General features: G+C 36.1%; 1 protein-coding gene across 3 annotated transcripts in view; it reads right to left on the bottom strand.

Moving 5' to 3' along the window:
* Window positions 1-1627: 1627 nt before the first annotated feature.
* PRPS2 (phosphoribosyl pyrophosphate synthetase 2) overlaps window positions 1628-18481 on the bottom strand; it is a 30042-nt gene continuing 13188 nt past the window's right edge. Inside the window, exons 3-9 of one of the 3 annotated variants that reach the window (XM_017812254.1) lie at window positions 14992-15116; window positions 12349-12369; window positions 8808-8906; window positions 7602-7726; window positions 4951-5124; window positions 3210-3369; window positions 1628-2351 (exon numbers count right to left, since the gene is read on the bottom strand). In XM_017812254.1, the coding sequence (XP_017667743.1) occupies window positions 2259-2351; window positions 3210-3369; window positions 4951-5124; window positions 7602-7726; window positions 8808-8906; window positions 12349-12369; window positions 14992-15096 (777 nt within the window). In that variant the 5' untranslated portion in view covers window positions 15097-15116 and the 3' untranslated portion in view covers window positions 1628-2258. Of the gene's footprint in view, window positions 2352-3209; window positions 3370-4950; window positions 5125-7601; window positions 7727-8807; window positions 8907-12348; window positions 12370-14991; window positions 15143-18481 lie in introns of all 3 variants that reach the window. The other 2 variants (XM_017812252.1, XM_017812253.1) reach the window with 2 other exon arrangements.

Here is an 18481-nt window from a genome sequence, read left to right as displayed (position 1 = left end):
TCCTCATTTCAAAATGATGCTGCTGAATGAGGAATGTTTCCCACCAGGCTGAACTGTCAGCTGATCTTCAGACCAGAATCCAGGCATGGAGGGGGGAGCATAGAGCGTTAAACGCCAAACACCTCACAATTCTCTGTTTCCACGGCTTTAATTCTGTCCAAATGGACGCGGTTTTCACAGAGCTGCTGGAATTCACCCATAACTCTTCATAAGCATTTCAAGTGCGCAAAAGGCAGCAGACACAGTAAGCTTAATTCTGCCATTTTCCTTCTGCTCTTTTCCCCATCTCATTCTGTTAAATAGCGCTGAGTAGGTTTACTTACAACCATCTGAGAAATACAAACTTCAACTGCTCATGAAATGTTAACTCAGACTCCCAAGGAAATTTAAAGATTGTATCCCTTCTGTCAGACCATAAAAAGAAGAAGGACACCTTATTATAAAGATGTGTGCCAGTCTGGTGTGATTAACAGTTCATCTGTATGGCCAAGACAGCTGCAGCACAATTCATGAACAAGGTTAGAATGTAGGCATCGACTCTCATGCTATTTGGCGTGCGCAGGGCATGGTCTCCAAAAAAAGTTTCAAAAGAACAGAAGGGCAAGCAATCTCTTGGCACAAGTAATTTTGAAGCTTTATTTATAGCACTTGTGCACAGAAAAGGCAAATGATTCAGCATTTTATTTGGAACAAAGATCTGATCTATAAAGCAACTGAATTGATATCATGCATTAACTGTATTGTATACCTTTTGTGTAGTATTAAGTTGCCAACTTTGATATACTAAAGTTGTTACCCTCCAGGTCTGTGGCCACTTAACTGCTAAGTAATATTTTCAAGACAATAGGTTAAATTATCTTATATTTAAGAAATTTCTGTACAAAAACCCCACAATTCTGTAAATTCGTTTCTACTGTGTTATAACAGTTTTGAAAATTCAACTGTAATGAGGAATTCCTCTGAGAGCAAGTGGCTTAACTGAATTTTCATCACAATAACTTATATATCCCATTTCTGTATTCATCACTGAAAGCAGTACAGGTGAAATTCTGTTTTACTCATTCCCACGTAGGAGGAATAATTCCACAGAAGCAATAGAAAATTATTTGGGGGGAAAAAAAGAAGACCAAATAGATTTATTCTCAGAGAAACAAACAAACAAAATAAAAGGCTGTCTTAGCTGGAATGAGAAAATTCACTTTATAAAACAGCATTTTATATAGGTAGAGTACCATAGTTCACTGGTTGCACAGTGAAGTATTGTGGTACTTTGTAACAGAAACTTGATGATCTATTGACTGTGCAGTTTGAAAATAAAAACAATAAATATTTCAGCTACTTTTTGATCACGTAGATATGCGTAGAGACCAAGTCATGTAAGTGTGTTTAAGTTTTCTGTTTGGACTTTGCACAGTAAACATTTACAATATTAAAAGGAAAACTGCTACAAAAATATTCATATTATCACAATCCGAGAACGGCAAAAACTACAAAGAAAAAAGGAAATTTAAACCAAATTGCTAATGATTAAAGGTTGGTCCTTATTATTGAAATAAGGGATACTAATAACCCCAGGAATACTGAAACATTAGCCTTACAACTACAGACAGTAACTGCATGGAATGGATGTTATGCAAATCATTTAATGTAATGAGATCTTTACAAAAGGAAACAGCAGCCCCATGTATCTTGTGGGTAAAATATGAACATGAAGTTTACGAAACAGTTAATACTATGTGTATGTCAACAGTTACTCAAAATTAGCATGACCTTTACATACTGTTAGGGCTTACAAAATATTATTCATGGTAATTAAATATAAAAAACAAACAAAAAAACCAGCTGCCTGCCCAACAGATTAATAGATACAAGATACTCAAGTCTGCAGCACTTAGCTGAACACGGAAAATGATCTTACACATATACATCTCATTAAAATCTGTGAACAATTTGTAGTTCTCTATGTAAAAATGGATCCAAAACAGCAGTTTGGCAGAAAGTGAGGACAGGCACCTAAAAGAGAACTTAAGCAACACAGAAGACTTTCAGACTCTTGAGGCAATTCATAAGGTTGCTTCAAGATGGAGATTTATTGCCCATTTATAACAAAGAAGTGGTGATTTCAAGACAAATATAATAATTAAACATACAAGCTCTGGAATTGTACAAAGTTACTAATTTCTTGTGGTTGATGTCCATCATTAAAAACAGTGCTAGCTTAAGGGACCTTTGCAAAGATGCAGTGTAATCTCCTGCAGTTACAAGGGCACATGACTGAACAGGTAGGACACAGATTCACCATTGTGTGTTCTTCGAATTGCCTCTGCCAGAATCATGGAAATGTCAATAAACTGAAAGAAAAATCAATAAGAAAAATTTTATGGGATGCCAAGAACAATAAAACTATGCAGTTTATAAACATATAGACAAACATTCAATCTACCATTGTGCTCTCTTATTTCTAGGAAGAATTATAACATTAAAACTTTAGGTATTGAACATATACATAATAACTGCACCAATACAAAGTAAAACTCAAAAACTGAGTAAGAAAGCACTGACTAAGATTGCTGCACAGTAATACCGTTAAGACTTCTGATAAAAGTCATGTTGTGAAAAACCCCCACTATTCTTGCCATCAGATGGCAGTGTCTGCTTGACACAAATACAGTTTAGAGGAAGTACACCTTTTAAGTGCTTGTCTTGTTTCAATAAATACCAAATAAATGTTAGGCTTTTAAAAAATCCAATAATGCATTAAAACCCCCAATCGTTTATGCTTTTCTCCACTCTATACTAAAGAAAACCTCCAGTGAAACACATGACTTCCCAGAACAATTCCATTAGTGTTTTTCAAGAAAAAAGTCTAAGATTTCTGTGGCCTCCACAATAACATAAGTTCCTGCATGAAAATATTGTATGATTAATATTGATTAAAAAAAATCCACACCAAAATCCAGTCAATTTTACATTTGCCACTCTTTCACAAGCAAGCATACTCAAGGTGCAGCAAATATCAAATATTTTGCAATGCTCTATTGTACTACCTGAATCCCCTTAAAACAGTTCTTTGGCATGTTTTAGTAAAACTTTTTGCAAACCATGTATTTTAGAATATTAATTTCCTCTCAAGGCACAAATTCTAGCACCAGTGAACAGTAAAACACAAAACTAGAGTTTAAAGAAATGAAACAAAAATACCACTGTACCTGTATTTTTGGGCAGTGTTTCATTTTCTCCTCTTGGGGGATTGTATTGGTTACCACAACAGCCTCAAACGAAGCATTATTAATCCGAGAGAGGGCAGGACCAGAAAAGATGCCATGAGTGAGAATGGCATAAACTTTAGTAGCTCCAGCAGACACCAACCTGTAGAACACACAAGAAAAGTATGACGTGATGCATGTTTACATACCTAGCTAAAGCCAGATACAAATCTCTAAAATACATTTTACTCACAAATTCCTACACATAAAATACCTACAAAATAATTCAGACATTTGTATAACCTGAAAAAGTTTAGAACTGTCTCAAAAAAACCCAAAAACAACCCCCTACACTGATAATTAGATAAAAGAGTTCTTATTTGCAGCAGCGATACTAATTTAAATTGCTGCATTTTGACCCTATCAGCACAACACACAACTGAACTCCAGTACAAGTTTTCTATCTTAAAATCAAGTAGGTTGGATGGCAGCATTCACAACCCTATTGTGTCTCCATTATCGTCCACCTTTATTTTCATCTGCAATTCAAAGAGTTCTGCTTGGAAGGAGTTTCTGAGGAAGAACAAATGTTAATGATTAAAAGCCTAGCTTGCTGCAAGGTTGAGAGAAGACATGCTGCTGATGCAAGCACTCAGTGAACTGGTGCAGCAGAGGAGGAAGAAAAAAAAGTATAAATCAAAGAACTAGAACACCTTGTGCATAAGTCAAAATATCTTCAATTTGGTTTTTTACTGGCCTCGATGCCTCTAAATGCTCAGCTATGTCCTAACTGCTTTTCTAGCCTTGCAAACAGAGACCCTGAAGAATGGCACGTTATCGGATCATCACATAAGCACAGGAGGAAGCATAAGAGAGATTAAAAACCCACAGAAACATCATCTCATTTTGAATAACTAACAAAATCAAAGTTTTCTGGTCATTCTCAGCAATACATTTCGTAGCTGCAAGGAGGTAAGTAACCTCCAAGGAAGATGCAGCTTGACAGAGTGGGTACCAAGGGTATGTGCTTAAGTTTGTACTTAAGTTGATCTGCTGCATCTGAAAATACATTTCTTAGTTCATCTGCTTGATATGCATCGAGGTTGCTAAGATAAAAGGAGTTCTAAGAAGTATTTTGGTGATCAAGTCTAATTAAACACAAAGTACATCCCACCCAGATTTGACTTTACTGAAAAGCACTACTTTATGCCAACAATATGATATAAGGCAGCATCACTCAAGCAAATGCATCTTTCTTAGTGAACACTGCGGATACTTTGAAGGTGTTTGATGGTTTTAAAATTTGGTCTCTAGAAATCTACTGCAGGTAAATAAAGAGTGCTTCTTTCATAACAGGAAAAAAATAACGGCCTTCTTTTTGACAGGAATTAACTTCCTCTAAGGACAGGAGTATAAATAAAAATATTGTTGGCTAGGCAGTTTGTGATTTTGACTGTAAAGTGCATTAGACAGCCCAAATCTCTTTCAAGTTATATGACATTTTATTTATTCTGTGCTCTTCCTAAAAACAAATAATGTATTTCTGTAAATATTTTCTCAATTCCATGTTTTAAAGAAGGACACAGCTTGATCACAGAACTGTGACCTATAGACTCAAGGATCAGAATGACTTCATGCTACAGATGTCAGGTGGGGTTATAGGCACGAAGGAAGACTGCATTCATCAGCTGTCTCCAGGTTGCAGTACAGTGAGAACAGTGAGCCAGTTCACAATAATACTTACTTCTCAGCTGCATGACATATTGTGCCACATGTGTCAGCCATATCATCGACAAGAATTGCTACTCTATCTTTCACGTCACCAACCAAGACCATTCTGTCCACTTCATTTGCCTTCTTTCTTTCCTTGTGAATGAGAGCAAATTCCACATTCAGTCTATCAGCAATTGAAGTAACCCTGAGTTATGGGAAGAAATACACCATATTTAGAGAACCATTTTAAAAGAAAGAACAGTCATACATATGTATTTGTCACAAAACACAGTTTTTGTTTCCTGGCTTTCAAATTACCACAGCAAAAACTTTTGCAAGGAATGAGACAGGCAGAAATAATCTTAATTCATTGCTAATAAATACAACCAGAGTGTCTTAAGCTATACTCCAAAAATTGATTTTTTAATTGAATTGATTTTGGTTTTCTGTCATTAAGTGCCTGGCTTTGAAAACATTTCAGCTTTTCACAAGCTTTTATTAAGCTGCTGCAATACAAGTCACACTAGGTAATTTAAAGCAGAGGAAATTCTAAGCCTACCGGAGCATGCACTTTAATATTCTAACTGAAAAATACCATTGCAGGATGTGAAACCAAACCAAAGGGGAAAAACCAAAACAGGTAACAGAGATTAATAATTCTTTTCACAGTACTTGAATAGTAATCAAGTAGCTTACTTCATTAATAATTCCCTCAGCATACATCTGCTTGACAAAGATCTTTTAAAACTATTCAGGGTGACCTCTGCTGGCCAGACAAACTTCCAGTAATAAATTTAACTTGTTATAGACTTCTGATTGCTGTCTTCAGTTTAATATAACAGAGCTGTTAGGTATCAAGACACAGGAATAAACAATTCCATGCTGTCTTTTTAAATCCTAGTGCAACCTTGTAACCTGTATTTTTAGAATATATTTAGAATGTTGTTAATAAGCTTCTTAACATGCATGGTTAATAGAGAATACAGTTTTGTTTCTTTACCACTTAAATATGAAGGAGTTGTTACAGTATTTCAACAACTGCATAATAAACAAAAAATCCAAAAGTTTTGAAATTTTTTGTGAATAGTGTGATTTAATATCAAGTCTCAATACCTCAGAGCCTCAATAGAATTTGCATGCCTTATTTCAGTCACAACATTTAATAAGCTGGGGAACAAACAAATGGTAAGAAACAAAAAGAATTCAGATATTTTAAATAAGTGCAAGAACATGGATTTTTTTTAATTAATCCTTACTGAATTAAATTTTGAGCCAACTCACGTTCAATTTTCACATTCTATTCACTTTTCATTAAGTATTACTTTGTAGTTGTACATATTTTAAATGGAAAGGCCAAACCATATTCTTTACATTACATTGCAGGAGGTGAAGGAGAAGCTGTGACTTTATTGAAAGCAACATCTGCCCCTACTTAACCAGCAACTGTTTGGTTGCATTACAACAAAGATACTAAAGATAGACTGCAACTATCTATATTAAATACAGTGAAAGTGATCTTCAAAAAATAAACTTTTATGATTAACTTAATCATAAATACTGGGCAGGGGAAAAAATGCTGTCTTGTGACTTGAATTCTAAGCAAAGGTTGTATTTTGTTTAAAAACAAAACCAAACAAAAACAATTTCAAACAAAAACAAATGTGAAAATAACAGTATCCAGACAGGAATGAACAAAGAAATTTAATCGACTGAGTCATCTGACCTTTAGAATGCTTTCTATAGTTTATATTCTTTACATCCTTAACTTGATTAATCTAAAAACGAACAACTATGGAGCTGTAATCAGTCTTATTTCCCTATTAATCATTACAACATGAACACTCACAAAAGACCCAAAGATTTCAATTAAAAGAAAATTATGACAATCTTTCACATTTTCCCCCATACTAGATTTTAGACATATAAATTGCTATGGACTTACAGGATTATTATTTCATTTTTCTTTGTTCCCTTTGCAGCAGCAGCACAACCAATAAAACCTGAGAATAAGCACCTTGCCTCAATGGCATGCTTTATCACCTCACCAGCCAGTGTGCTACTGAGCTTTTGCATTGGTTTACACTCAATCGATACCAAATAAAAGATAGTCTGCTAAGTGAGTAACACATGCTGCGAATGAAGAAACGAACTAGGTTTTCTATTTTTTTCTTTTGCCACTTCACTCCCTTTTTTCAGTATTTATAATGCAAAACTCAGGGTCAATAGGTTTACAGCTCGAATGCAATAACATAAAGAAAAAGGAAATACGAGTCAAGCAAGCTCTTACCTAAATGCCAGCAGGTACAGTGGGAATAGGCCATATGTTTTGACAGAGAATGGAAGCTTAGGCAATTCCAGAGTGAAGCAGGAAGAGGTGCAGCAACTGGACTAAAGAAGCAAGCAGCGGGAAAAATCTCTCCCCTCCTGTGGAGGGATTCAGCTAATGAGGCCACATCCAGGGAGAGAGAAAAATATTTTCTTTAGAGTATAGAAAGGTCCTGAATGTTTTCAAGCACGAACAACATTGGAAGGACTATTATTCTGTTTTTACAATGTAGTTGGATTCATCAGTGATGTACCCTATATCTCGCACATTTCATAGAGAAAAATAGAAGACTAGACAAACTAGTTCATTAACCACTAACTATATGTAAAACTAATAGTTTTAAGCTTGTATAGTACCTTTTTGCACCACCTGCATCAGGTGAGACTATGATACAATTTCTCCACTCAGGAATGTTCTCTTTAATCCACTGCAGCACTGCAGGTTCTGCATACAGGTTATCTACTGGAATGTCAAAGAAACCCTAGTCCAAAAAAGAAAGAATTTCATGAATATATGTTTGTATCTTACCTGAAACAAAGACACAGGGAAAGAATCAAGCCTTTGCCTTTTTGAATGGTAGAACTTGAATTAGCATTTTACACTGGCCTAATTTTGCCCTCTGATACTACTGTTGAATGCTGCTCAAGTCAAACAAATTCTAAGGTCTCTAAAAATCTCACTCAAGAGTAGTGAATCAGAGAACAGATGTTCTCAATTGCTTAAAATATCAGAAAAGGTGATCACCTTCAGGCACTCAAGTAAATTTATGCTAGTGAAAAGCTCTCAAAAAATCCAGTGAGTAATACATAACTTTTATAAATTTCAACTGCTTGACATGAACAGCAGTATTTCAACACAGGGAAGACTCCAGCTAGTATTACTTGAGCAGTAGAATCTTTGTTTTTGTCTGAATTGTAAAGATAAGAATCCTATGTTAAACCACAAATGAAACTACTTCTTATTTGAGTGACAGCCATCTAGCATAAGAAGAAATTCTGATTAAACAGAATGCCAGACCTGGAAGATAAGATATTTTCTAGAAAAAATAAGGTATCTTAAAACAAAGTACACATGAGAATGACGAATGATGTCTGCTCTATTACTGAGCAAAAAGTTTTGTGATTTGCTGGATTCAGCAGTAAGCCAGGTAAGTGTTGCCAACCTTCATCTCCACTTCTTTTAAGAGAATACTGTACCCTTTGTTGTAACAACAAAACTCTACCTAGGGCAACACTATAATTCTGACAAGGCTCAGATTAAGAGAACTTGCCACAAGCCAGTATATTTTATGTTTTGGAAGCTCTTACATTAGCCTTGGCAAATTTTACTGAAGACTCCAGTGCACAAATATTTGAAATGCCTGCAAAATCACCCCATAAAATCAAGACTGGTCTCTTTCTAAAAGGGAGTTTAATTAGAAACAGGTAGTGAGACTTTCTCTGAACCCTGGGAGTCCTGTACATAGCCTATCAAAACAATGAGAAAAGGCAGAGAATTACTACCAGCCTTTCCCATCAGATCAGTAGAGCTCCTAGGCACAACTAGTAAGAACCAATAGTTACCTGGATCTGAGAAGCGTGCAAGTCCATGGTGATGATGTGGTCAGCCCCTGCAACTGACAACATGTTGGCAACAAGTTTTGCAGAGATTGGTGCACGACTCTGAGGAATAAAGCACAAATGCTTTAATTTTAACAATATTTTGACTAGATGCAAGAAGTAGTTTAGTTACTTTTATTGTTTTTTTTTTTTCTTTAGAATATTTGGAATCTAAATGTGAAAAGTTCCAGAACTTTTGCCAAACTATCCTGTCAATAGCTTGTCTTGCTACTAGGGTTTTGAAACTCAGCAAAGTATTCAGGTATATCTAAATCAGTTTGCACAGTCTGCCTAACAATGCTTTGTATTAAAAAGATATAAAATTGGGGATATAGTTTTCCAGTTCTTCTGCTTACAACTTCCAAATATCTTTCCTATAGCAGAAGACAATCTCTATTTCTCTAATTCACTACCCTACACAGACATCCAACTCTAAAGCAACTACTCTGTTCTAAAAGCACTGCAAAAACCATAGATCAAAGGTAAAGTGAACCCAATTTTTGAGAATGCTGCTTTAAAACAACTTCAGTATCAAGTATTTCTTCATGACACATTAAAGTCTATAGCAGATCCTTATTGGTAAGGGTCTTCTACCCTAGCCTATTTATTTATTCATTCTTTTTTTGTTAATTCATGTTTAATTCTTGGATGCAATTAGGAGTTTAGAATTCCCAAAAGGGACAGGAGGAATGAAAAAAAAAACAAAAACCCTAAGAAGTGAAAAGAACAAAAGAAGAATAAAAATCTTATTAACAAGTTAATGCCAATGTCAAAAGCTCTTTAAAAGCATGCAAAACAAAGAGCAAAGGTTTTTTTTAAAAAAAAAAAGATAGAAACTATGACTGGAAGATACCCCACTTTTGATTCTGGAGCAACTTCAAAATTTTATCAGATTTTTTTAAGCTCTGTAAAAAGCAATGCTGCCCTGGACAGCTTTCTCTAACAGAAATACTAAACAAAACCTGCTGCTTTCTTTTTGTCAACCTTGAAATAGGGCTAATAGCTGGCAATAACATTAGCATGAAGGCAAAACTGCCATTCAGTCTGTCTCACTGGCAGACTGGTTTTTGCTGGCACAGTATTCTGTGCCAGTGAACTCTCTTTATCAAACATTTAGCCTCCTAGGAACCTCCTCTCCATCCACACCCCACAAACAATTACAGAGTATCTCTGCTTTACTTCCATTGATGCTCAAGGGCATAACTGACAATGACCTGAATCACTTCCAATTTAACTTAGATTCTTTTCCATCTGTGTCCTGTCAAGGAACCAATATTTTCCTTAAAACTTCTGCTAATTTAGGTGGAAACTTGTCATTTCTGTTTTAACCTACAGATTGACAACATACTTCCAGAACAGAAACTGAGATACTGCAGCCTTTCTCATGGCTAGATACAGCATATCACCATCATTACTGAAATTCTTCATTTTGAAAACCATGCCTTTTGGGCCCTGTGTTTCACCGAACATCACCACCATTTGGTCTGTGTAAGATACACAGAAGCAGATGCAACAGCTAGCACTCCCCTAGATCTCTGCAATTCAGATGCAGAAGATGCAGATTCCATAAGAATTTATCATTAGCACTTCAGCACAGTTGATTTTCCACTTACTGAGGACTGTGGTGCTCTTAATTTAAGTTCAGTTCTGTAAGGTCAAAGTTCTCCAAGGCTTTCTGGATATTTCTATTATCAGTAGCAAACATTTTGTTCGTGCCATTTGAATTCCTGATCATAGCATCTGACATTTTTAAGCTGGACTTCAAAATATTCTCAAATCTCTGGCAACGTCTAACAAAAGAAAGACTTAGTATCTACTCTTTTTATTCTATCGCAGTCTTCTCTTACCAGCTCTTCGCAAAGATTTGTTTTAAAGCTTCCACTTAGCTGGACTAACAGATGATGCTGAAATTAGAAGTTTGCTCCCCTGCTTGTCCCATCCCTGCTTTCCAGGCTAGACACTTCCACCACTTCCCTTGTGCTGCAGACCAGGACTTGTGTAAACCAACAGCAGCCGTGTGAGTTAGCTGCTCAAGTGGAAGGGAAGGGAAAAGAAGATGACAAACCAGGACCACCCCTACTGGTAGAAACAAGTAACTAGTTCAGGCTAGCAGCTAAAGGCAAATTACATTCTTCTCAGAGTGTGGTTTGCCATTTTCACTCCATCCAGCACACTGAATTTTGCCTTTGGTTTTTTTCATTTTGTTCAATGTGAATACCATTCAGTTTTTCTCATGTATCAGTACCATGAGTATCACTATCACAAAGAAGACCCAAACAAAATACTTTCCTGCATCACAAACTAATGTATACATTACCAGTTGGTACTTCTTTTAGCTGCTGGCCTTGCAGGCTGCCTTCCCAGAAGGAAGAACTTGAAGTTTTACCACTAGGTAACTTGTTTTAGCAGATATGCACACATCACAGATTGCCTATGTGTTGGTGGACAGAGGGTCTTCTAAGGAAAGTTAGCCAGACACCAATATCTGTTTTCTCAAGAATGGGCTAATAGGACATTAAGACAAAAGAAGTTTGCAGCTGACAGCTTCCTTTACCCAAAATTGTGCATTAAAAGAAAACCCACATGACACATTCAAAAGGATTTAATATTTGCATTAATATTAATTTAATATTGCTTGCATAGAACGTAAGTTTTGTGCTACAGTATGATCCAAATTGAAGATTATTTTAAAATCAAAGACATTATATTCATGGGAACTTCAGATAACCTGTCCTCATTATTCAGAAACTTGGATGACAAAGATGAGAAGTCATGATTGTCTTTATATTGCAGTTTGTAAGGTTTGCTTCTGATGAGAGAGGTAAGAACAGAGATTCACAGTATTCATTGTTCCATTCTTTGATACAATTTTAGATTGGTTTCAGAATTATTAGTGTGAAATGCAGCATTAAATTAGGTACAGAAAGTAAATTGTAGAAAAATCACTTGAATTACCAGGAGCAAGGGGAATCCACAAAGCTAAAGTAAACAACCTAACAAGAGTAACTGCAATGGACACATAGCTGAAAGTAAAAGCTGTCCACCAAGATCAAAGCTCTGTTGCCTTCAAGCATCTTAATACATTGTCTTGCTCAATATTCATCACATGCATGCTGAACAAAAAAAAAAAAAAAAAAAGATTTATAACTGGAACTTTCACTTCCAAGAAAGCCAGTTGTGAAGTGTATGGATACTGAATGTTCACTAATGTATTACCCAAATTTATCATTTCAAAAATGAGATATGCTTTGAAGCTTCAGAAGTTGACAGCCATTATCTTGAATGTCCAAATAAATTTTTAACCAGAATCTAGGAGTTTTCTTAAAGCAAATTATTCTAAAGGATTACTGTCATGGCCTAGGTGAAACACAACTGAAATCAAGAAGTGAAACTGGAAATGTTCCTAGTTATACATAATATAACCCAGTAAGTTTCACCCTTTAAGGCCTCATTAATGGAAAATGCATAGTGTTAGATTTAAAAAAAAAAAAAAAAAGATACCTACCCAACGCTCCACGGACCCCTTCTACAAATCAAAAAAACAAAGTTACATGAGTGGTAGAACACCAAACTCACCTGTCACTGTACTGCTAACTTATCTCAAAGGCATCTCTGCAGTATCCTACAGAAATGTGTCCTGCCCACAGCTTGGAAGGTTAGCATAATTACAGGATATATAAATGCAGTTATGGCCAAAGCACAGACACACCTGAGCTAATTTTAAGTTAGCTAGCTTATGCATCAGAAATATTCTGGTTTAGGGAAGCACGTGATTGAGTCTAAATTAATTTGCCAACTTCTCTATGATTCTCAGTAAGCCTTTTTTTTAACTTCTATTTCCCATTTAAAGCTAGTCCAGGTTTAGTGCTAAAATTTCCCAAGTAGATTACAAAGGCCTTGCTCAGAATAAGATTTGTACTGCTAAGCCCTTTCCTTACATAAACAAGTCAAGAGCACTTTTATTGTTCTCAGCAATCATAACTACAGAGAGGTATGAAGAATACATGGTTATTTTAAGCAGAAAGGACCCAGTCTATTTAGTTCTTAATGAATTAAAGTCAATAACTTAAATTCAAACCAGAAAATAGCATTGCACTAGTGAAGATTATACTGCTTCAGTGATAAGTCAAGCAAACTACAGCAATATCTTTCACCATAGAAGAAAATCTGTGTACAATCATAGGAAGAAAATGGCTGGCACTTTACTGACACTTCAGGCAGCATACAAAGCTTGTGCACTCAACATGGGTCAAAGAACAAGTCATGTGATGCAATCCAACAGTAGGAGGAAAGATGTCCCTGTCAATAAGCTGCCCCATGTCGACAACTATATTATAGCTTATTTTGCAACATGGAGGTCAACTACCAAGGTTAACTTCCAAAGATGGCAAACATTTTCTCAACTGCAAAATAGAGGGGAGAAAAAAACCCCAACATAAACAAAAAACCGCATTTTGTCTAAAATTGTGGAATTAGAGACACAGAACAGCCTGGAAAAAAACCTCTAAATCCCTGTTAATCAAAATCATTTTCCTAGGCTATCCATCTTCACATGCCATTTCCAAAATACAAAATGCTCCGTGATGGCATGCTGTGCCACCACACTGGGGGTTTAAGTGTCTCTTGGAAGTCTGCCAGATGGATTTTGACTACCCTTGACAAGACATAATCTAGATGCACAGAAAATTTGGAATATACTCATCCTTTTCCTACACCAAGAACTTAGAGGATGGTCCAGGGGGATTTTCCCATACGAATTGGTAAAATCAAAACATAGTGAGACGCTTTCCTTCCTTTTCAACAAAATGTTTTTTGGTTCACTTTCAAGGTCTTTTGATATAAAGAAGTATTTCACCTCTCCGGATCAAGGGAAAGCATTGTTCAGTACAAAACACAGCAAAAATGAAGTACCAAAAGATGCAGGTAAAGAACAGGGTATTATTATTTAACTCCTGAATTCCAGTTTTGGAAGAATAACAAGTGCGTCTTGGTAATATTAGTATGGTGTTACAGAGCCTGCACTTAAAGAATGAGTATACCAGAAAAAACCTCTTGTATTTAGTTTTGTTCTTAGACATTGCAGACATCACATTACATGTTTTGTAATAACAGCTATTATTTTTAGCTTCTGCATTACTTCTCAGTCTGTTATTTTTTTAATAAAAGAATATAAAGAACAACAGAAGGCTTTCAGGATGGGCTTGATGCCCAAAGTGAAAGGGAGGGGGCAGTGCATTTATGGGAAGTACAGGAGAGCGGCAAATTTTCCCAAAAATATAATCACTGCAATCCAATCTTTAAAGCCAAAATCACATTTCTTATTACTTCTTTTCAAATGAGTTTAGGTAAAAGTAACATTCACATAACCAATCAGAGAGAGAAAAGTCTAGTTGTCTACTTTTCAAAATCAGTCTTACTTGCCATAGAGAGTTTGTTACTGTGTTACCAACTTGGCTGAACTGATATATTTATCAGTTATGACAAATCAAATTCAGGAAAAGGGCACTAAAATCAGAAGAGTATTTATGGGATTTCCACACAATTTTTGGTCTGCATATATCAAAGTAATTGTTATAAATATAAAAACTTCTTTTTAATCTGTCTGGCAGCAAAAAATAATGTTTTTATTAATTACTGTTATGAACTGCAGATTTTATCAGTTCCTTCCATTTCACTCTGTTTAACCATATAGGCTAAAACCTACCTGCATAACTGTTACAGCAGTTCAAATTTAGGATTTAATTCTATGTAATTAAATTACTAAAAAGGGTGTATTCTCTTCATATATAGAGATGGAAAAAACCCCAAACAAACCAACTCCAAAACTTTGAAAATGCAGGCCAAACCAACCCCATAAGGTGAGGTTTGCTAGCAAAGTACTCTGCAATATACCACACACATATAATGTACCTATTTTTGCAAACTGAAGGCATGTCAATTAGCAAAACACAAGCAAATAAAAATTGTCTCACTTCATTCACTTTTAAATAAATTAACTGAACATTTTACCAAAATAAAAAAAGAGATGGAGGGGAGGGGGATCAAATCTTTCAAATCACTTAAATATTTATGAAAATTATTAATCTCCAAAAATTCCAAGTGAGCAAGCTGAACAAAAGCCTTCCAAAATGACACAGTTCTTACCTACCTTGTCTTTCTTATCTTGCCTGGCATATGGAAAACATGGAATTACAGCAGTCACTCTGGAGGATGATGCAATCTTGCAAGCATTGATCATGATGAGTAGTTCCATTAAGTTGTCATTTATTTCCCCTCTCACACTTTCACCAATCTCTACACTGAAAGAGCAGGAGATGATCATTTCAACACTTGAATTACTTAAAAAGCACTACTAAAGAATAAAAAAAAAAACAAAAACCAGTTTTGTTTTAACAAACTTCCATAGGTTTTCCATAAACTCTCCATTTAGATTAGGATTTTTATTTTTTAACAGCAATTTGGATAACTGCCTCCTTGTAACAAAGACTATTTCAAGACAAGCCAGTCTAAAATTTACTTTAGCCTAAATATCTTCTTCATAAGGTAAGCGCCAACCAACACATAATTACAGCTATAACAGTGATGCAGCTCACATTGTTATTAAATTTGTTACTGCTTTTTTTTAGTCTATATGTTCTGTGTCCTTGCCATCTCCCAGGTAGATGGCCATTTAAAGAATTACCTAGATGATAAGTACAGAAATAGCATATTCAACTTCAGGCATTAAGTACTCCTTGCCTCAAAATACCTCCTTAAAAAAGGCAATTATATTTCTATAATTATGATGTTACTATGTATAGGAAGCAGGTGTATTTTAGAAGCTGGATATATCAAACCACACTCCAAAACCAAAAATCTCATTAAGATCTACACCATGATGTTCAAGTAGAGTATTTTTAAAAGAAGAAAACCTTAGAGGAAAGCTACGAGAGCTGCTCATCAACAGCTTACCATGGCTCAATTCTCATGTAGTGTCCGTTGCTCTATTCACTCTAACTGTACTTACTTGCTTTGGTTCTTTATGATAGTATCTAAAAGAAATTTTATTCTTCCACAGATTTCAAGGCAAATTTTGGGACCAGTCACTGCTCACACCACAGAATTCAAAAATTAAATAGAGCTTATAAATGAACAGGAAAAATAAAACTATTGAATGTATTCTTTCTCAATTCTAGATCCAAGCAAGAGAATCATATTGCTGAACCACATTAATTTTCACATCTATTACTCCAAAACTTATGTATAAACTCAGCAGAATAATCTTCATTTTTCCCTAAATCCATGCACAACATACAAAAAACAGACTTCCTAAATACTGAGGTGATCAGACCTTTTAAACCCATGCTCTACTAAGTTAGTCACAGTTATTAAATGCTAAAAGATAGTGGACCTTTATTTAAAAGGTAGCATCTTTACCCAAGGCACAAATGAGCAAAAGCTTCTAGCTGGAAACCTTTCTAATGGCCAAGATATAGGTAGAATAATTTCTCTGCTCACAGAATCAAATGGGTTGGAAAAGACCTCCAAGATCATCAAGTCCAGTCCTTGATCCAACATGGCCATGGTTACTAGACCATGGCACTAAGTGCCACATCCAATCTCATCTTAAAAACCTCCAGGGACAGAGAATCCACCACCTCCCTGGGCAGCCCATTCCAATGTCTGATTACTCTCTCTGTAAAAAGTTTCTTCCTAATATCCAACCTAAACCTCCCCTGGCAGAGCTTTAGACCATGCCCTCTTGTCCTACTGCTGGTTGCCTGGGAGAAGAGACCAACCCCTCCCCCCACCGCCCCACCCCGGCTACAACCTCCTGTCAGGTAGTTGTAGGGAGTGATGAGGTCTCCTCTGAGCCTCCTCTTCTCCAGGCTGAACAGCCCCAGCTCCCTCAGCCTCTCCTCATAGGACTTGTGCTCCAGCCCCTTCACCAGCCTTGTTGCTCTTCTCTGGACCTGCTCCAGCACCTCAATGTCCTTCCTGAACTGAGGGGCCCAGAACTGGACACAGCACTCCAGGTGTGGCCTCACGACCACTGAGTACAGGGGCAGAATCACTTCCCTGCACCTGTTACCACACTGTTCCTGATACAGGCCAGGATGAGTCCTTCAACGCTGAGGCTTGTGCTGGTCAAACCCAGTTCTAAAAACTTTTGTTTATCAACTTTTTTAATGTAAAATTCATTAGCTTTCTGTAGAAAGGAGTTTACTGCTTTAAAACATCTTAAGGGTAAGCAAATATTTGATTTATCAGCACCAAGATAGTTAAGTTCATGTTCTTAGCTCCCCTATTCGTCTCCTCTGCAGTCCCAAACAAGATACAGTAAGATCCTGTCTTAATTTTTCTCTGTAATTTAATACATTTTTTTGCCCAAGAATACTACTAGCAGGATTTCTTACGATCCAAAAGAAAGCGAACCATCTAACACCAGGTCTCTGGAAGGACAGAGAGTTGGTCAGGGACAGAGTCATATGCAGATATGTCAGGAAACTTTTTGGAGGCTTTCATCATGGCACAAAGACACAATTTTCCAGATATAAAACTGTTACTTTCCTGTCCAACTTCTTGATCAATGAAATAGGGTCATTTAGAGAAAAGTATTTTGATCAAAATATTTTCGTAGCTTGTTTTCCTTTTTGGAGCGGAAAAACTTTTGGTCAACATAACTTAAGTTCAGCAAGATACTAAGTATATTACATAATTGGAAAAACCGCCCAGGCTTAAGTTGAAGCCCTTCTGAATACAAATCCAGCTCTAAGTAAAGCATCTACCCACTAGATGGATGTAGCCTCAATCATTATTATAGCTTCATGGTTATTATGAGGGCTCTAAAAAATTGTAATTGCCACTCGACTCAGCACTCACAGACCTGCTTTATAACAACTGTTGTCACATACCACACCTTTGGAATACATCCAAAGAAAAATTATTTTAGTACTTAGGTAAAAAAAAACAACAGCTAGTTTAACAGACATTACACATTAGGAAAAAAAACTACCCAAATGACATGATCTTAATGTTCATTATATACTGAAAGAACACTGAGTTATAGCATTCGGAGTTGGTAAAAGCAGTAATTTCTAAGCACATCACTAAAAAATAAGAGGTTTCAGAAGGTCAGGAAATATACTTTAAGATAAATATAGGTCTGGTTAATACAATGGACCTGAAGTGATGCTTTTTCCATTGTCATTAATTGTATTTTCTTTCCTTGTGCTAGCAGTAACTTTTTCCTCTTGTAAACAACTTAAAAAACAAACATGCTGCTTCTTTCTCTCTTGGTGCATTTGAAAAAAAATTCTTTATGCTTTTAAGACTAGAATAACATTCTTATTTGTCACACAGAAATGTGAATAGTCACATTTCCCAATCAGCTAGAGAAAGCTGTGCAACCAAGCAGTATCTCTTATTACCTATCTTCTCAAAGATTGGTATTGGGAGGTATTGTGTAGACTCAGCCAAGAGATACACACACAGCTGCTTATTTTACCTCCACCAAGTCAGAGAATAAAGGATAACCAGTCACTGTGTTGCAAGTGTTCCATCAGATACAGCCTGTACTAACAACACTGGTGAGGTTTTGGGTGGTGGGGTTTTTTTGTTGTTGTTTTGTTTTGGGGGGGAGAATGGCAGTTTGGGTT

Source organism: Lepidothrix coronata, unplaced genomic scaffold (assembly GCF_001604755.1).
Source record: "Lepidothrix coronata isolate B3197 unplaced genomic scaffold, Lepidothrix_coronata-1.0 Scaffold35, whole genome shotgun sequence".
NCBI lineage: Eukaryota > Metazoa > Chordata > Aves > Passeriformes > Pipridae > Lepidothrix > Lepidothrix coronata.
The sequence above is the reverse complement of the archived record's forward strand: the minus strand, read 5'-3'. Positions and strand labels throughout refer to the sequence as shown.